The 20832-nt window shown below is 35.2% G+C and overlaps 1 protein-coding gene and 3 long non-coding RNA genes across 7 annotated transcripts; 2 read left to right on the forward strand and 2 right to left on the reverse strand.

Moving 5' to 3' along the window:
• The first annotated feature begins 2590 nt into the window (after positions 1 to 2590).
• Positions 2591 to 9235, forward strand: LOC114308778 (Protein kinase superfamily protein). 4 transcript variants are annotated; one of them, XM_028254535.2, is made up of 8 exons: positions 2591 to 3031; positions 5156 to 5257; positions 6230 to 6480; positions 6561 to 6687; positions 7390 to 7663; positions 8159 to 8291; positions 8423 to 8509; positions 8721 to 9235. In XM_028254535.2, the coding sequence occupies exons 2-8, from the start codon at positions 5179 to 5181 to the stop codon at positions 8850 to 8852; spliced, it is 1083 nt and encodes a 360-aa protein (XP_028110336.1). In that variant the 5' UTR covers positions 2591 to 3031; positions 5156 to 5178; the 3' UTR covers positions 8853 to 9235. The 4 variants fall into 4 exon arrangements, with proteins under 4 accessions (XP_028110336.1, XP_028110272.1, XP_082729132.1 ...); XM_028254471.2 differs by having other exon boundaries at positions 2596 to 3021; XM_082873006.1 differs by having other exon boundaries at positions 2619 to 3031; positions 5136 to 5257.
• Positions 4333 to 6265, reverse strand: LOC145792220 (uncharacterized). Its single transcript, XR_014331608.1, has 2 exons — positions 6012 to 6265; positions 4333 to 5490 (listed from the first exon to the last, which is right to left on the reverse strand). It is a non-coding gene; the product is annotated as an uncharacterized LOC145792220 (long non-coding RNA).
• Positions 9236 to 10192: 957 nt separating the features above from the next.
• LOC145792221 (uncharacterized) lies at positions 10193 to 11335 on the reverse strand. The gene is made up of 2 exons (XR_014331610.1): positions 11198 to 11335; positions 10193 to 10876 (listed from the first exon to the last, which is right to left on the reverse strand). It is a non-coding gene; the product is annotated as an uncharacterized LOC145792221 (long non-coding RNA).
• A 37-nt stretch (positions 11336 to 11372) lies between these two features.
• LOC114308716 (uncharacterized) lies at positions 11373 to 13263 on the forward strand. The gene is made up of 2 exons (XR_014331609.1): positions 11373 to 12189; positions 12254 to 13263. It is a non-coding gene; the product is annotated as an uncharacterized LOC114308716 (long non-coding RNA).
• Positions 13264 to 20832: the final 7569 nt, after the last annotated feature.

The following is a 20832-nucleotide window of genomic DNA, read 5'->3' on the forward strand; positions in this document are numbered from 1 at the left end:
AGTCTAAGGTATGTCTTTTATGCTTTGTCTAGTGAGTTAAGCATTATTGATTATTTTTAGAGATATTTTATTGACTTGATCATCGGAGTGCCCCTGGGTGGACGAACCACCACCGGAATCTCTTCTTTCTGTTGCAGGTCATTCGGGCTTAATCTATTCTGTCAATGTTCTCCAGCTGAGTGCTTGATTGGCAGTGTGGTTGGAAATTGACACACACAATTATATCAAAAAAAATACCAACTAGCACTTTTAATAGGAAAAAAAATGTTTATTTCTATTTGATTTTAGCAAAAGTCACTTCTTAACTATTTAAGCCAAAAAAATTTATTTTTGTATTTTAATTTGCTTAATTGACAATTGAGATAAAAAAAAATCTAACTTGTTTGGTTTAAGCAATTGTTTTAATTTTTAGATACACCTAACATAAATGCACATAAAAGTATAATATTCGTGAAAACAAATCGCTAAAAAATTTACTAAACACAAAAAATATTAAAAAATATGAAAATTCAATAAATTTTTTGTATTCTTGTGTATTTATTGTTTTTTAAAAATATTTTGTTACAAATATTTTACTTTTTAGTAAGTTCTTATAGTTTAGAAGGACATAATTTTTTTTTTTTATAAAATATAAAACCAAAAATGACAAAAAAAAAATATAAACTTTTAATAGTGATTAATAATTTGAATGCGCATATTTAATAACATATTATGTTTAGACTAATAATATTATGACACATCATTATGAAACATGTGAATGTTAATCACATTCTAATTGTAATAACATAATTTTAAAAAGAATTTAAATTAATTTTTTTTATAATTTAATAGAAGATGCATAAATTAAGAAATGAATATTAATCTTATTCTAGTAACATAATTTAATGAAAAATCTAAATTTAAAATTAATAATATAAATTAATTTATAAACCAATCATATTGTGACACATATTAACAAAAATTAAACATAATAATAAAAAAAGAATTGCAACTTTAGACTTTAGTAGGATGACAACATTTTTTTTAATTATAATAGTATATATATATATAGATTTTGTATGAAATTTTGAGACTCTCATAATATCTCTTCTTAAAAGCATTATTTTGTAAAATATATAAATAATCTCAACGTCACTATTATTGCTCCTAAATTTAGATTTAAAACTTATAAATCATGGGATAGATCATTGTAATTTTAAATTTTCATATTTAGTGACTCTCAAATTTGAATTTTGAACTAGATTAATATACTTTTCATTATTTTTAGATTTGATATACTTTTCATTTGAAAGTTATAAATTATAAGTGATATTAATTTTTATTTATTTACTTATTTTTGCTTGAATAAGAGTTAATCAATAGAAGATTTTTTTTTTTTTTAAAATTCAAAAAATTATGAAATTTAAATTGGAAACTTGAAGTTTCCACCAGACTTATGGATTAGAATTTCATTTTTTCTTATATAATTGATAGATATAGATATATAAATAAAACAATCAATTCTCAACTCTCTTTTCATTTATAATTCACAACTTAATTTCCTTGAAACTTACCAATACCAAAAGCAAGTAAAAGGTTTAAGAAATGGTTGTGGGCTGTTGTTGCCTGTTATGTACCTGATTCTTATAAGATAGAGATATGAATATACCTCCCTCAAAAACACGATACACGCACTTAAGTACTAAAAATGTACTTTTAATCTTAATAAGTCTCTAAAAAAATGTTTACTACAACATTTAAATAACCCATTTATATAAACAAGTCTCCCATGATACTTGCCCGGAAATTTCCACTTGACGACCAAGAACTAGCTAGCTACGAGCCTCTCCTCTCCTCTCCTCTCCTCTCTAATATAAAATTAGAATCCCATCATGCTTGACGTTTTATTTCAACAAAAAATTGATACAGATCCATGATTTTTTTGTGGCCTTCAAATTAAAGCACTCATCATTATTATATTTCATAGTAAGAAAAATTAGAAAACTCAAATAGTTAGTGTTTGAAAAGGAAGTATGAGGTATATATTCAAATTAAACGGAATAATTATCTAGTTTTTCTAAAATACTATATTGGCATGGTGTGTTTGTCTAATAATAAGGGAATATATATGGCTAGAAAAAAAAATTTAGAGACATTACGAAACACCATTAGCATGTATTTTTTGAAATGATTGTATTTTTTTTTAACTAATAAGGTTGATAGAAGCCACATTTAGTATGAATTTAGCTCACATATTTTGTTTTTTGAGATAACTTTTTAAATAATATTTGTGGGACATGTAGCATAATTTTCTTTAACATAAAAAATTCAAGGTGCTTAGATACTAACCTTGCATCTTTATATGTCATGGATCTTCTAATCCAATTTTTTTTTTTAAAACTTATATATATTATTTATTTTTAATAAATTATTAAAAAAATTATACAAAATAATTTGACACAAACTATCAAACATAAAATAAAAAAAAATTATAAATAATTTATATAAATATTTGAGATGTCTAACATTACACTTTAAATAAATTTAATTACTGTTACATTGATATTGATATTATTATTGTTATTATTATTGCTATTGTTATTGATTTGATATATGAAAAAGAGAAAATATCTTGTTTTGCACAATGGTAAAGGGATGGACAAGTCAAAGTGGGGGGATGAAGACGGTCCAACTAAGAATTCGTCTTCTTCATTTTACATCCTTCTAATAACAATAACAATAATAATAATAATAATAATATAATACGACGACCAGCTCCTCCTTCTCCTTTGCTCAACCGGCTCATCTTTATCTCAGCCGTCTTTCTGATCCATCCATCCATCCTTCCTTATTTGATCTCTCTCTCACCTTTTTGTTGTGAATCCGATCAATCATCGCCGATTCTACCACTACCACCACCACCCTCCACTACTGGTTTCCTCTTTAACCCACACACCACCACACTGTCAGTCCGCTATACCTTATACCCTATACCATACCCACCTAGTTTCACACTTTTAACAACAAGATTAAACAACAAAGGTAAAGAAAGGTATCTTGTCTTGCCACTCTTTTTATTTGTTTCAATTCCCTCATTTATTCACTCATCTATGCTTTTTCATACTCCACCTCTTCCTTAATTTGCTTTTTGCACCTCCTTTTTTGCGTTTTATTATTCGTATTTATTTGTTCCTGGTTGGGTTTGCTTTTGTTTTGGGTCTGATTTTGATCTTCTTTTTTGGGGGTATTTTCTCTCTCTCTCTCTCTCTCTCTCTCTCTCTGGGTTTTGATTTGTTGGGTTCGATCTGAACTGAATTTAAGTAGATGGTGAAGAATTGATTGATCATTACTTAAATTCTCGTGATATGTTTGTGCTGAGCAATCTTTTTTGTTCCTTCTTTATTTTACAATTATAATAAATTTCTTGTGCTAATCCTTTCGGAACAGTGGAAGGATATCAAAATTCAAGCTGCAACCTTTCTAATATTATGATTCATGAGGCTTTTCCCCATATAGCCTATCCCAATATTTGGGCCTTTTGTTCTATTCAAAGCTTAGAGCAAAAAATTGCTAGAAATTCTCCAGGATTTTTATCATGTTACATATAGTTTAAACTCATTTTCTTTAATTTCTCATTAATTGAATTGCCCACTGTAATCACTAGCAAGATGGTTGTTGCTCTCAAAATGTATAATGTAGATAGTGGCCATTTTTAGTTTTATTTCCACCCTCTTCCTAAAACCAAACCAAACCAAACCAACCCTAGCCTTAAGTCCTATCAAATAGTGTTGTGAATCATTCTTCTCCATTCGACTCTATCCAAGGTCATATCGTTAGTCAAATTAAAAAGATTCATATCTCTATATATTATACTTGCCCACGTCAATTTAGGTCTGCCCCTTTCCCTACCACTTCTATCTAATGTCACTGTTTCTCATTTTTTCACTACTGGCTTTGTTGGTTTCTGTTATAGATGACCAGACCATCTCAATCTATTTTTCCTCAACTTATCTTCTATCGATACTACTCCTACTCATTCTCGAATATACTCGTTCATAACTCTGTCTTTTCTAGTCTTGCCACATATCCACCTAAGCATCCTCATCTCAACAACATTCATCTTATCTGCATATTGTTTTTTAGTTACTCGACATTCCGTCCCATACAACATCGCTGTTCTAATAGTCGTTCTATAGAACTTCCCTTTTAGTTTAGTGGGTACTCGTTTATTCACAGTACCCTAGACGCACTGTTTCACTTAAGCCACTATGCCTTAATTCTATGGACCACATTCGTTCCAATCTCCCCAGCCGTTGTGGTATCCTAAACAACGAAAATGTTCACTCTTAAGTAGTGCTTGGTTCTCATTTTTCACTTTTTCTTTGCTTCCATTATTACTGTTACTAAAATTGCACTCTATATACTCTGTCTTAGTTCTGCATATCCAAAATCCTTCAGATTCAAGTGTTTCTCTCAAAGTCTCCAACTTAGTGTTAGCTCCTTCTCTAGTCTCATCCACTAACACGATATCATCTGCAAAAAACATACACTATGGCGCATCATCCTGAATATCTCTCGTTAACTCATCCATAACGCTCATGCTACATTACTCTAAATTGCTATTCGAGGCCTAACTACAATTTCAATCAATATCAGCAAGCACAAATATGACCAACAACACTGATGATATGGGTTACAAAACTACATCTTTAAGCAGTTTAAATATGTTGTTTCCTTTCTCTCTCTCTCTCTCTCTCTCTCTCTCACACACACACACACACACACACACACAATCAGTCAATCAATCAATGTGATATATTTTAAGCACATTTCACCTCCCTGCCCAAGCGCAACAAAGGTGACCATTACAAGCTGAAGTGTAACAATGCTTACCTTTGCATAGGCTGTTTTTGTGCTATATTTTCAATTATCCAGTGACGATCATTGTCATATGTATATGATCCAGATTTTCTTGTAAAAAAATAAATTTAAGTAAACAAGAACAATACTATCAAGGTCATTAGATATTTGGGTTGCACTCTAACAGTGCTTTGAGGTGTGGTTCCCTTATTTTTCTTGTTCTGAAATCCTTTCAGCTTTCTAATTATTATTTTCTTTATAAAAAAAGGATCTATTTATGAGTTTGTTTGCTGAAGGAAATTTTTGACACATCCAGCTTGTTCATTAAAGAAAACAATCATGAGCTGCTTCAGCTGTTGCATGGAAGATGATATGCACAAGGCTGCTGATAATGGACCATTCATGACAAATACAGCAGGTAAATTGTCTCTGCTCAGGTTGTAGTATTTAGAAAACTTGCAATTTTTTCTCTTTCATTCTTTGAAATGGTAATGAAGGCTTTTCATCTTTGTTGGATTAATGTGGTGAAGGGCATATAAATTTATTTTTTCGCACTGAATTTCAAAGTTTGTATTCCATGCTTCAAGCATGAAATCAGACAGATTAACATATCTTCCATTTCATTTGTGTTTCCCGACCTTGGCAAAGACCCTAAGGCTGTGTTTGGTTGTGCTTTTGAAACGTGATTCTACACCTGTGTTTCAGTATGATGTTTGTTTAGGATTTTGTAATCACGTTTCAAAAGCTCTGCTGAGAGCTCTGTACCAAATCTGTCTCAGCCGCTCTTTTGCTCTGTTTTTTTTTTCAAAATTTTTGCTAAGGGGACGTCCGGCCGGCTGTCCGGAACAGTTTTTTTTTTTTTTGTTTTTTTTTTTTTTTTTTGCAATTGATTTATATAATCGGAAAAAATATTTTCTGAAATTTTTTTAATTTTTTATGTGCTTTAAAATAATTTTGAATTGTATGTTTAGTTATGAGTTGTAAATTTTTGTATCACATATCAAATGTCACATCAATAATTCCCCACTCAAATCAAACCTCTTTTCCAAAACTATTTTCAAAACTCTTTACCAAACAAATTTTCTACACTCAAATCATAACTCCACAACACACAAACTCAAAATACAACTCATACTCTCAAATCACATTTACAAAACTCTACCAAACGCTACCTAACATTTTCAGGGTGATATCTCATGTTGGCCAGTTTGTACATCTATCTTTGCTTGGTTTACTTGTGTGGTTAGTTTCCTTGCTCACTTTTTATTCAGTTGCTTGGATCTGTCTTGTGCGATTGTAAGTCTTACATGTTAGCATCATGCGCTTTTGTTTTATACTTTCTAAGGCTTCTGATTTCTTCCAAACTGACACGACGGAAATTTATCATTAGGCAACAATGGAGGTTATCATGCTGCTGAAGCTGCACCGAAGGACACAAAAACTGTAGATGTTCAGCCTATTGCTGTCCCCTCCATCCCAGTGGATGAATTGAAGGAAATAACAGACAACTTTGGTACAAAGGCATTAATTGGTGAGGGCTCATATGGAAGAGTTTACTATGGTCTTCTCACCAGTGGGCTGGCTGCAGCCATTAAAAAGTTAGACTCCAGTAAGCAACCAGACCAAGAATTTTTAGCACAGGTTGGGCTTGCCACAATGCTTTGAGTTTCACAATGTTACATCATAACAAAATTTTTATCAGTTTCTTTATGACTTACCAGGTTTCAATGGTATCAAGACTGAAACATGAAAATGTTGTTGAGCTTCTTGGTTATTCTGTTGATGGCGGTCTCCGAGTCCTTGCATATGAGTATGCTTCGAATGGATCTCTTCATGATATTCTCCATGGTAAGTAATGTCAATTTTTTCCTTTTCTAAGTGGACTCTTATTCCTGGACAACACCACTACCGCATGGAGAAGGGTTAAATTATTTTTGAAGTGTCTACTCTCAAGTGACTGTTAAGTTAATTTTTGGTCTTTTTAAGTATGAAGGTTTGTTACTTTGCCAATCAGTATATTTGAGGCCTTTTTATGGTTAGTTCTTGCAAGCTTAAAGAATGGTTGACTGCAGCCTCTTGCTAGAAAATGAATTCGAGAAAGGATGTATTGCTCTGTTCTTACAAAGATACATGATGCTGTCATTTAGAACTGTTCAAGTATTGCCTCAGAGCAACTAAAATCTCCAGAGAGTAATACGTAGAAGTCACTTCCCTTTCATGGATCTAGCCCCCTTAAGCCAATAGTGCCCATGTATTTAAGTGTATTTCTATTTTAACTTGATAATTTTTTTAATCCTTTAGTGGCAATAGAACATGACTTCAGAACTAAAAAATGTGTCCTATAGGTTCAGCACCATCTAATAAGCTTTGCCACATAAAATTCAAGCAGTGGAAGCTCACAAAAGTATAATTGAAATGCCAAGAACTAACCACATTTTTTTTTTCTTCTAATTCATGATTTTAACATCTCAGTTGGGTGCTTGACTTGAGTTGTGGGTAATTTTTAGCTCCTAGGTGATGCTTCTAATATTCTTCAATTTGTGGATGTAGGACGGAAAGGTGTCAAGGGAGCACAGCCAGGTCCAGTTCTGTCTTGGTTACAAAGGGTTAAAATTGCTGTTGGGGCTGCAAAGGGACTTGAATATTTACACGAGAAGGCACGGCCTTCTATTGTCCATCGTGACATCAAGTCCAGCAATGTCTTACTTTTTGATGATGATGTCGCTAAAATTGCGGATTTCGATCTGTCCAATCAAGCCCCTGATATGGCAGCACGTCTGCATTCCACTCGTGTTCTAGGAACATTTGGTTATCATGCTCCAGAGTAAGCTACTATTTTTGTTTTGAACTATAGATGCTTTGAATTTTTTCAAATAACTCTTGACAAAGTGGAATGGCAGACATTCATGTGTCCGACCTCATTTTATTGGGACACAAGACACAGTTTGGTTTGTTTTGGCTTTGAATTGTTGCTTGTTTCCTGAATTGTCATAGTATCTGATAGGGAAGTATGTCATAGGCATCCTTTGATAGTTCAGACCCAGGAATCCCTCATTCAAAAATGTAGCAATCATTCAGTTATTGAACCTGGGGATGGGTCTGAAGGGTAAAAGAACCAAATAGTAGATGAATCCACTGATTGTCCCCTCCCCAAAACACCAATTACAGGTGTTTGACAATCTTTCTGGTCTGCCCCGTCTGTTAGTTGTTTTGTGAATTACTCGTTCTGCTTGAGCGTCATGAACCCTTTTTGGCTCTCTCTCTCTCTCTCTCAAACACATTCACAATGGTCTTAATTTTTTCTGATTTTGGGTGGCAGATATGCAATGACCGGACAACTGAGTTCAAAGAGTGATGTTTACAGCTTCGGTGTTGTTCTCTTGGAACTCTTGACTGGGCGTAAACCTGTTGATCATACACTCCCACGTGGACAACAGTCACTTGTGACATGGGTACTACTTTTCATCTTTGTTTTATTCCCCCTGTTAACTGAAGTGTGCTTGTCTGTGCAATTTGGAACTTTTGCCCATTAGTTTAGTAATTTTCAATCTGAGCATAATATTTTGCGTGTGTATCCAAATAGGCAACACCAAAACTCAGTGAAGATAAGGTGAAGCAGTGTGTTGACACTAGACTCGGAGGAGAGTACCCTCCTAAGGCGGTCGCAAAGGTAATTTATCTATACAAATATTACATTGTTACTGATATCTAATTGTATAACCTCAATGACATTTTCACTTTAATCTTTGCCAAATTCACTTGTAATTATTTAACGCAGAGTGATTGAATTCAAGTTAATTTATAGAAACAAAGGAATGAATGAATTTCTGAAAGTTCTCTACATCATTTAATTCCTTCACATTGTCATGTGTTGATATCAGATGGCTGCTGTTGCTGCCTTGTGTGTGCAATATGAAGCTGATTTCCGGCCAAACATGAGCATTGTTGTTAAAGCTCTCCAGCCTCTGTTGAATGCTCGACCTGGACCTGCCAGTGAAACACCAAACTTGTGAAGTTTAATTGTGTCAGCCTTTGTTGTCGAATTTGTCAGTGAGATTTGTTTGTTAGTAAGTTCATATACCTTCATTGGACCCTTCAGTCATCAAGAAACAAAAGTGGACTTTTCTTTGTAATTTACAGAAATCTTCTTGCAGATGTACTGACTTGACTCAAGTAGTATGGCATTTATTTTTATTTGGCTTGTATTAAAGGTTTTGAATTGCTTGGCAGAGCCTTGTGTTCTTTGATGTGGTTTTTGTCTTAATAGAAAATCAACAATTATAAGGAGGAAGGAAAGTGAATATTGTAATAGAATTTTCAGCTGGTTCTGAAAATTACTCGGCAACACTCTTGCTGGCTGCTTTCCTTGAATGGAGATGTATGGTTATATTTTTCATGGATTGTTCCTTGGGATTTGATTTTTTATCCTTTTCGTTTGTGCAATTTCACAATAATTTGCCCCGCCCCTGCAGCTCTCTCCCTGTTATAAGAAAGAGGGTGGAGATGAGAATTGCTTCCCCTGCCCCATTTGTCCTGTATAGCTCCAATTACATTGAACAATACCTTTTATTTATTTATTTATATATGTGTATATGTAATTTATTTTGTTAAGTATAATCTGATTAAAACACCAATATTTCTCATGTTCTCTTCTTTTATCTTTTCATCTTTAAATTTTTTTCTTATAGCTTATAATCTATCATATGTAATATTATTTTATTTAGTTTCGTCCCCACCTTTATAGCTCAACACCTTGATTTCCCTGCCTTGATTAAAAAATAGGGGGTGCGAGCAGGACACCCCAAACCCACCCCGCTCTGTTGCGATCCCTAGGTAAAATTTGAGAAGCATGAGTGTTGAGTCTATTTCTTGAGACGGATCTGGCTTGATTACAAATGCTGCAAACTTCAATGTATTTGCACTTCAATGCAATTTGTGGGTTGATTAGCTAACATTTTGTGAAAACATAATCACTAATAATGTTTTACAATTTTCTTATAAAACGTAATTACGCTTTCGTTCTCTCTAAAGTATGATGAAAATGTAATAATCAACATTTTTTTGTTTTGTTTTGTTTTTTGTTTTTTTTGATGAAGTGTATTCTAAATCTAATTTGAAAATTAGAAAGTTTAATCAAATTGTGGATGTTAGACAAAGGGGTGATTGCCAAGGTCATTTTTACTTCAAAAAAACACGTATTCACCTAATATGGAAATGTAGGTGCTAAAAGCCTAAGATTTTAAAAAGAGTTTAACCGAATGTATAATAGAATGTATAATAGTGTATAATTATTCCTCCATATTTAATTCCCAAAATGGAAATGTAGGTGCTAGAAAGCCTTAGATTTTAAAATGAGTTTCACCGAATATATTATCGTGTATAATTATTCCTCTATATTTAGGGTTTGTTTGGCATACATGAAAAAAGACAAAAAATTATTAAAAAAGTTTAAAAGTTACACCAACTATATGGATTGGGTGGCAAAAATCTGTCTGAATCTGCAGAGGGTAAAAAGACATTTCTGCCCTTGCTTTTGAGTGGTGCCTCTGAGACGGATATATGACAATACACCATCTCTCACCTGAAAGTTCTCATTTCCTTCTCTAAGCTACACTCGTCGTTGAACAAGCAAGATAGTCCCTCAGTCGATTCAACGAGGCTAGTCTATCACCCTTACACCGCCAACGGCCGGAGATCCGTCACACCCTTCTTACAGCACCGCCACAACCGTGCCAAAGTCAGACCTCGACGCGATCGCATGACAATAGTAATCGATGGGAAAGACCATCCGTCGTCCAGATCTGTACCACCGCTGACCAGATCTACACCACTTCGGCCTGTATCTCCCAAACTAGAATGTAACATCTCTTCCACGCCAATGAATTTTTACATGTCAACCAATCCATACAGATCCCCTTTTTCCACGAAGTGGTAGCTTCTTCTGCTCCATTTTTGACTTTTTGTTAAGTAATCCACAGTATACGTCGGTGGTGTTAACCGCCTTTGTCTTTCTCTCTCCTCTTCTTCTTTTATTTCCCTGTATAAACTGTACATAAGAATTCTACAGTAGCATCATACCGAAACATGGACCACAATCTATTTTCGTTCTATTGTTGACATGCATAGCCTTGTTTAATTTTGATGTCCTTCACTGAAAAAAAAAATGCCACATTTGGAAAATCACTATACTGGTTTGGGGTCAGACATGGGAGGGTATGACCAATTTTTGCATATTGTATTTCTTGAATATGTGTAACCAAATCAGCTCATACGTATTTTGTTTTGGCTGATTAGTTGACCTAATAATAAAAATTATAAATTGTAATTTTGCATTGAAAATTAATAAAAAAAATTGAACCTGAAGGAGGAATTGTGTGGTCATTGCTTCTATACTCTGCATGACTTCCATGGCTGCATTCGTTGCATCATACACAGAAGACAGATATGCCTGTTCACAAACACACACACACACACACACATAAAAATTAAATGAAATTGTTAATAAGATTAGAAGAAATGTAAATGCTAATATAAACAAAAACCGTTTTGTTAGGAAGAGGTTCCTTTGCAAGGAAAAAGCTACGAGAAAGGGACAAGTAGATTGGATATTTTAAAAAGAATCAATCACAAAAGAAAAAAAAAGGTTGGACCCATGAGGATTTTTTTTTTTCTTTTGCAAAACACAACCCAATAACTTGATTTTGTGTCAATTTTAGTTCCCATAGTTCTAATTGTATTAATTGTCTGTTATTTTTCCATATTGTATCAATTTAGTTACAAGTTCTCTTGCCGCTATCGTAGAGTTGTGAAGTTGCCAAGTTATGGAATGTTCGAAAGTCCCAATACTACTGGCCATTACCCTTAAAACGAATAGGAACAGAAAAATAGATCATTGGTAGGAATTTTTTTGATAGTAAGTGAAAGAAAATAAAATAGTCCCAATTGAATTTTTAACAAATAGTTAAGCAGTCCATTCACATTTTCGGTACACCCACTTGTTCACATGTTCCTTAATTGATCATCATACAACAAGAGAACAACTTCAACATGACATGCGTTACAACAATCCTATGAAATTTTTGATTGTAACTGACATGGAAACAAACCTATAACCTCACGTTAGACTCTACTTCATATTTTGTCATACCTTGCTCCATGTCCATATCATCCCACATTACAGTTTTCTTCTATGGTTGTTCCAAAAACAAACCATGGCTTCGTTTGTATTGTCTGCTACTTGTACGCGGACAACACCCTTCTGTGTGTGTGGTTTTGGCCCGTTTGTTGTGAAGATTTCAAGATCTTCGAGAAATTCGGGGTCGTGCATACTACCAATGCCCTCGTGTAGTGGTGAGTATTCAACAGTTGTGCATTTATATGTTTTCAAACTACACTAATACATGTGTCTATTTAGCCATGTCGTTCTTGGATTGGCTAGTGTGACGACCATGACCAAACATCCGTGCATGACACTCACAACTCAGTGTTGGACATGGTCTTCCAGTTGAAGGCTGACATCCTCAACCTGCAGCATGTTTTGCGTCTCTTGCAATTTGTGACGTTCGTCTTGTCTGTTGTTATTGTAATGTTGTTGTTGTTGCATAGTTGATGTGCTTCGGTTGTTAGGTTGTATGTACTACCCACCTGCACATTTGTTTTTCGATTTCGTACAATGTCTCCAATGCGTATTTCAAATGGTTAAGCAATATGCTATTTTCGGTTATCCATTATGTTGCCATGTTATGAATGCCCATTTTACGTTTGTGAAATACTTGTTTTTCCACGTATACCACAATTATTGCTGCATTGTAATAGCCAAATGGAGCACGCCCAAATGCAGTCGACGCCTTCCAAAAATTTGCGTAAGCGGGGTAGTAAACAGACTCAGCTACAGTCTGCATATGTGCACAAAGCAGCTTGGGACTCCGACACAGTGTAGATTTTCTTGCAACTTGTTATCAAAGAGTTGGACTTTGGTTTCAATGGTAGCTTTCATACCATGACAATGCACGGATACAGGGTTGTCTGCAAGGCCTTCCAAAAGCGTACAAACAAGGTCCATGATGTGAAGCAACTGTAAAACAAGTACGGGTTACTAAAAAAGGATTGGCAGTTGTGGTCATGCCTTATGGACAGTAGGCATGGGCCAACTGGCATAAGTTACAACGAAGCAACTGGTTTGATACAAGCATCTAATGAATAGTGGGCGAATTATGAAAATGTAACAATTCCATATTTTTTTACTTACGTAAAAGGTGATACTCATGCATATATTACAATCTTTATTTGCTTAGATCACAAAAAAAAAAAAAAAAAAAAAAATCAATTTGTACATAGCCGAAATAAATGAATTGAAAGCACCCCAATTCTGCATGGTGCATGTTTATGTATATTTGTTAAAAATTCTTGTGGGTAAACTATTAATGTTCTTGGGTTGTCCTTTTCACCAATGACAAGTATGAAATCTTTGTTTTGTATTGCCTTGCCTCAAACAATTGAGAACTTGATGTTTACAAATTATTTGTCCAATTGATTATAAATCAGATAGGGACATCAGAATCTCAATGATGCTTTTTATTTGGAAATCTCTATGATGGACAAATGTTGTAACACTTGGACAATGATCTTTGCATTATCTACGGTGTCCATTTTTTTGTAGTCAAATTTGTTTCTGCCCATTTTTTAACCAATCTTGTATGATTATCAGCTTATTTTTTAACTACAAAATGAATTTGATTGTTATGGTGCCAATAACTTATGTAATTTATAGATTTTGTCACATGTTAAGAAGCTTAACAAGACCCTTACATTATTTCAATGTGCTTTTGGTCATATCTTACCCAGGTTGTTTATTTTATAGAGATGATTTAAACTTGAATTGCCCTTCCTTCCTGTTTCTGCCTTTTGGTTTTTCTACTGTATTCTTTGGTTTTGTTGTGTTTATTATTTATATATATTGGTTTTGTCTTTTTAACCAAAAAACAATCATGGAGTAGGAGAGGGTTTTTTATTTGCATTTGTTTACCATAGATACTGTCACGCCCCAAGCTCCATGACAATACCGCACACTCATTTAAAAGAGCATGCAAGGCTAAGAGTCCAATCACAAAAACCAACATTGTAAAATACTCAAATTAAATATTTAATTATCATAATGCCAAAATCCATAAAAATAAATAATTCTTATATGAAATTGCCCACTAAGTCCACTAATTTAATCCACTAACAAAACAATAATCCAAGTAATTAAATCATAGTCCTACTCTCGGCACTCTCACAAGTAAAAATCTCGGGCAGCTCTACTCCTCAGAATCTGAAAAAAAAAAATAAGGGTAAGCTAGACAGCCCAGTAAATAACCAACCATCACTGCTAGCTGGATCAAGTATACAAAAAAATAAAAATAAATAAATAGTTGATAACCAATAAATATAATTTTTGCTACAATTCAATAAATGAACAATTATTTGTAAGATGGTTTCATAGCTAAAAAATAAACAATGTACAATACATTTTAAATGAAAAGCCAACAAGATAATTCAAAGTAATTCGTTGTTCAAAATCGATGGTTCGATATTCAGATAATTCAATGATTTGATTCACAAAACCCAAGTCTTGGTGACTACGGTCACTTAGCCCGTGACAAGGCCCAGAACCACACATAGGCCGGTGGTAAAGCCCCAAAAGAAACTAGTTTCTGTGCCAATAAATAACCCCTATTGGCTAGGGTCCAAATCATAGTCAGACTAGAGTGATGTTCAAAATTCAAACAATACACAACTTTGAACACAATATTCGATGTTTTCAGAATAAACATTTAGTACAATTTTCATAATAGTTCCATAAAATATTCAAATAATTTTCATAATAATATTCGATGCTATTTTATACTTGACCCATATTTTATTTTAAGAGAACATGGAAACTATGAATAAATACTTATAATTTTAAACGATTCAATAGGAATAAAAAATGCACCAACAGTAATAGAGGGTTACTTACCTCAAACGCTTAGAAATAATATTCCACCACACTAACTACAGACACCCAGTTCCACCAATTCAATCACACAAACCTAATAAATAGAATCTCAAATAAATTAATATTTTGATGTCTTTCACACATCAACAAGAACCCATTATATATATATATATATATATGCTTAAAGTCCAAGAGACACCAAATCAATCCACCCAATTCAATAGCCAAACACACCTTACCCAATGTACAAAACCCAAAAGTCAAAACACACCCACCCAAAATGCTCCACTGTTTCAACTCTTTACCTAGACCACACTCCACACGTGGGTCTATTCGTCAACCTCTCAAACCGAATAGGCACCTACAGGTTACATAAAGCTTTAGACCTTTTTTTTTTTTTTTTTCAAACGAAAATTAATAACTTGTTGGTGATACAAGAATCTTACCCCAGTCAATGGTTGAATACTTGAACCTCTCTCTTTGTTTTTTTCTTCTTTACTTTTTCAAACCCTTGTTGCCTCCAAAACTCTTCACCGTAAATCCCTAGCCTCTGTTTTTATTTTTATATATTTTTTTCTCCAAGGCTTAAAGCTACAACATGTAGGCTTATTAACCAAATCTTCCAAGATTACAAAATTACCCATCTAAGTAATAGAAATTATAATGTCATCTCATAACTAATTATTTGATATTAATAAATAACCCATATAAATTAATTTAATTACTAATCTATCCAAAAATAATTATATACAAAACTTGGGTTTTACATTCTCCCCCCCTTAAAAGAAATTTTGTCCTCGAAATTTGACATACCTAGAGTCTCAAAAAGTTGTGGATACTTTTGTCTTATTTCATCCTCGAGTTGCCAAGTAGCTTCTCTTTCCGAGTGATTGCTCCATTGAACCTTAACATAGTGAATGTCTAGACGCCTCAAAGCTTGTTCCTTCCTATCAACAATTCATATAGGGTTTTCCTCATAGATCAAATTTTCCCGAAACTGCAATGGTGCATGATCAATCACATGACTAGGATCCGGTATATACTTCCTTAACATTAAGACATGAAAAACATTATGAACTCCAACTAGTAAAGGTGGTAGGGCAAGTCTGTAAGCTACCTCTCTAACTCGATCTAAAACCTCAAATGGTCCAACAAATCTAGGACTCAATTTACCCCGAACACCAAACCTCATTACTCCTTTCATAGGAGACACCTTAAGGAACACATGGTCTCCAACCCCAAACACCAAATCGCGTCTTCTATTATCTGCATAACTTTTATGTCTACTCTATGTAGCGCGAAGTCGCTCTCTAATAAGATTGATCTTGTTCGCTGTTTGTTGCACAATCTCAGGCCTTAACAGCTTCCTTTCACCTACATCATCCCAACAAATAGGTGATTTACACTTCCATCCATATAAAGCCTCATATGATGCCATTTGAATGCTCGCATGATAACTGTTATTATAAGAGAATTCCACTAAGGCCAAATGCTCATCCTAAGAACCTCCAAGATCAATAACACAAGCCCTCAACATGTCTTCAAGAGTCTGAATAGGGTCCGCTCGAGCGGGGGCCCTGTTTTCTGAAATTTTGTTTATGCATTCTGAGTTCCATTTTCTATTCTCTTTCACTTCCAAGTACTCTTAGGCATACATTGAGCATTGTAATTGAATTAAAGAGATAAGAATAAAGCCTAAAAAGGAAAATGTGAATTTAAGAACGGATCGAATTGTTTGTGAACCTTTTTGTGTTCATGGAATGTGTAGGGTCAAGCTCCAGGGCAAATCCACAAACTGATCACTGTGAGTAATATCTTATTACGATATTTGAAATATATTGTTGTTCAATTATTTACTTATATGTAAGTTTTGTAAGTTCATTAATCAGAATGGTGGACAACGATTGATATGAATGATTGGGTCGAAGGCCGATTGATACGAATGATTGGGCCAAAGGCCGATTGACATGAATGGTTGGGCCGAAGGCCGATTGACATGAATAATTGGGCCGAGGGCTGATTGACATGAATGACTGGGCCGAAGGCCAACTGACATAAACATTTGGGCCAAAGGCCGATAAATATAAATGATTGGGCCAAAGGCCATTTGCTGTAACTGTTTCAATGATTGCTTATGTATCTTCCTCATTTGATATTATTCACTGGGCATTCGTTCACGCTCATTCATGTACATGTAGGTGAGCCAAGGGACGTCCAAAACCAGCCCCGGTGAAATTGTGAGAAACAGTTGAAGTTTTGAGGAGTTAACCCAAACGTCTCACGCACGAGACTGTCTTTGCTTTTGTCCTTTGTTTATAGTTTTGTTATGTTGGCAAAAGCATTGGATTACTTGTGTATATAAGTGTTGGGTTCGACTGACTTTAACTTGTATGATCCTATATGTATAGCGTTTTGTGTTAGTACATATTTCGATGTGAGTTATTAACATATAAATGTTGGAATGCTATGGTGTGTACATAAGCACAGCTCTATAGACAAAGTTTTAATTTGCTCCCGTTTGGCTCCTTTACTCTGATGAGTTTTGTTTTAGTGGTTTGAGGTCGTAGGTAATCTCGCGATTACTGGCCGGTTATGGCCTTGACCCATAGGGGCGGGTTCGGGTCATGACAGTACCCGATCGTTCTGCTTGTCAACACTACCACCCTTAGTTCGACTTCTCCAACTCCCAACTGAAGAAGTGTTTGGTCTCTTAGCATTGCCTTTCGAACTGCTGTTAGTTTGAAAGTTGGTAGAACTAGATTTTTTCTTATAATTCTCTAATTTCTCTTTTTGGGATCTAGTGAGGCCACTCTCAACCAACAATGCCTTATTCAACACTGCTCCAAAAGTAGGTAACTCGAAAGGAACCACCTATTGCATAATGTTCGTTCTAAGCCCACCTTCGAACTTTTGTGCTCTGCTATCCTCGTCTGCTTCAAATGCTGATGCAAACTTAGACAACTTTGTAAACTCGGCTTCGTATTCTGCAACCATCTTAGTCCCTTGCTCTAACTTCGAAAATTCCCTCTGTTTTTGTAGACGAAGACTCCTAGGGAAGTATTTCTCATTGAATCCATTCTTAAACCTTTCCCATGTATAGGGGTTGGCATCATGCTCATGTATGCGCTTCTCCATTTGCCACCAATCGTTAGCTATCCCTTGTAGCATAAACGTAGCATAGGTCACCTTCTAATCATTCGTACACTCAAAAATGGGAAACAACTTTTCCATTTCTGTCAACCATTTTTCAGCCTCCAAAGGGTCTGTGGCTCCGTCAAATGCCAAGGCCATCTTCTTAAACTCAATAATGTTACAACGTGGCCTCGGTTGTGGCCTAACACCTGGCTGCATCCGTTGTTGTTGCTCCATAAGTCTAGTCAAGTTATTCCCTATGGTGGTTTGTTGTTGCACCACCCCGACCAAAGTCTGAAGCACTTGAACCATTCCAACTGGATTGGAGATTACAGCTTGTTCTTGTTGTCCCAACTCTTGCTCCTGATTTTCTCTAACTTCTTGAGAACCACTACCAATATTAGTCACATTCCCTCGCCGATTGTTATTACCAGTCTATCGATTCGTTTGACCTTGGTGTGTATTCCTAGCCATATTTGCCAATGTCTCCTCATGTTCCATTGCAACCTATATGCATCAATAATAAACCTTATCTTATTATATTCTCAAGTCCCTATAACATGTAAATAAAATTAACATTATACCAAATTATAACTGTTCTCAGTCCTACATCTAACCAATCTCACCACTATTCTATACTAGCCTTTAAAATTATAACCTAGCTCTAATACCACAAAATTGTCACGCCCCAAGCTCCATGACAACGCCGCACACTCATTTAAGTGAGCATGCAAGGCTAAGAGTCCAATCACAAAAACCAACATTGTGAAATACTCAAATTAAATCTTTAATTATCATAATGCCAAAATTCATAAAAATAAATAATTCTTATATGAAATTGCCCACTAAGTCCACTAATTTAATCCACTAACAAAACAATAATCCAAGTACTTAAATCATAGTCATACTCTCGGCACTCCCACAAGTAAAAATCTCACGCAGCTCTTCTCCTCAGAATCTGAAAAAAAAATAAGGGTAAGCTAGACAGCCCAGTAAATAACCAACCATCACTGCTAGCTGGATCAAGTTGTCACGACCCAAACCCACCCCTATGGGTTTAGCACCGTAACCGGCCAGTAATCCGTGATTACTGAAGGCCTGCTTAACAGTAATGATAGTAATACAGAGTAAAGGGGCTGGCGGAAGCCAAAACAATAAATAAAAGATACCCAATGAGCTGTGACAATCTGGATGCAAAAAGACTTTTTATAAACATGCCACACCTGATAACAAAAACATATGTACATGCGACATATACACAAACATCCATGTCAGGGACCAAATCCCTAACTATAACTGTACAGTCAAGTCTTAAACATTTATTACAGGTCAGAAACAAAAGGGTGAAACTGAGACACCCCAAAATAGCCATAGCTTGAACAGACTCGGAACCTCGAGGTGAGGCACGGTGGTTGGCTTGACAAAACGGGAGCTTAACTTGACGCTCCTAGCATCGGTCAGGTGCCTGGACACCTACATATAAATATAAACAGTGAGCTAAAACCCAGTGAATAACATATGAGTAAAGGGGTTAAGAATGAATGCCCTTTCAGTAATCAAACAGTCAATTGTATCAGTTATTCAATCAGTGGCTCATGTTTCATGCCATAACAGTCATTTAGGAAACATAAAGTCATATGTGGTACATCCAATAGCAAAGCAGTGCAGTAGGTCTTAACAGACCGAACAGTCAGTTGATGGCCATCAAAGAGTGAACAGTAGTGGTCCTAACATTGGAACCGACAGAGATCTCTGTAACAGTAAGAGCAACGGTAACAGTAGGTTGCTATGGATGACACGAGTACAGTAAACAAATAGGACAAACATTCATTCATTGAACTATAACATTTCAGTAAGCCGTACAATTGACCATTCAGAAAATAATCATAATTGAACATATCTTTACAACACTATTACTCATAGATTACTGGGCTATAGATAGGCTAGCCCGCGTCCTCGGGTGCCAACCCTACACAGTTGCAAAATGAACACACACTACACTTGGGATTAATAGCTTAGCCCCTAAACTTGACTTGGTGCGCTTCTACATTAATATCCTCCTTAAGATGCCTTAAACATGGCCTAAGAATGCCTAGGATGGGATGAGAATGCAAAGATGTACTTTAAAATATTTTTCAAAATTTGCTGAAAACAGGGGTCCACGCTTGAGCGTGGCTTTCTACGCTAGAGCGGACATGCAGACATTGGAGCTCTGCTCGAGCGTGACTTTCTTCGCTCGAGCGGACTGTAAACTCATGAAAAAGTACTGGATGCATGATTTTCATGCTCGACAGACGCTTGACCTCCGCTCGAGCATGAGACTCAGACCCTCGTTCGAGCGTGACTTCTCTCGCTCGAGCGGACTGCAAAACATATGAACTCTAGGCATATGCATTTCACGCTCGAGCGTGACTTCCTACGCTCGAGCGGAAATGCATGTACTCAGAGTGTACGCTCGAGCGTGAAGTCCTCCGCTCGAGCGTGGATCCAAAATCTGGAATTTCCAAATTGATCCTCAAGCACAAAATTCAACTTCTAAAGCTTCAAACTCGATTCTTTTGGGCTAATTTTTCGGAAAACACTTGAAAACTCATAGTACAACATGTTTCAAAGATTAATTTATGAAATCAAGCCCAAAAGTAAGCCAATTGAACATAAAATTAAGTGTAAATACGAAGAATAATGCAAAACCATACATGCATGAGTTTCCAAGAGCTCTAGTGTTCCAAAACAAGATCAAATGCAATGTTGAGCTCAAAATCATGGTGAATTCATGGACTTCTACCAAAATATGAACATGCATGTAAGAGTTTTCATGAAAACAACCTCAAAATGCAAGAATATGTACATGCATGCATGAATTACTACTCAATTCCACTCTT

The sequence above is a fragment of the Camellia sinensis genome, chromosome 6 (genome assembly GCF_055761805.1).
Source record: "Camellia sinensis isolate YWXY chromosome 6, ASM5576180v1, whole genome shotgun sequence".
In the NCBI taxonomy this organism is placed as follows: Eukaryota; Viridiplantae; Streptophyta; class Magnoliopsida; order Ericales; family Theaceae; genus Camellia; species Camellia sinensis.

Coding starts and splice junctions, on each gene's coding strand:
- LOC114308778 (XM_028254535.2), top strand. CDS start 5,179: ATGAGCTGCTTCAGCTGTTGCATGGAAGATGATATGCACAAGGCTGCT. Junction 5,258..6,229: donor ATTCATGACAAATACAGCAG/GTAAATTGTCTC, acceptor ATTTATCATTAG/GCAACAATGGAGGTTATCAT. Junction 7,664..8,158: donor TTTGGTTATCATGCTCCAGA/GTAAGCTACTAT, acceptor TTTGGGTGGCAG/ATATGCAATGACCGGACAAC.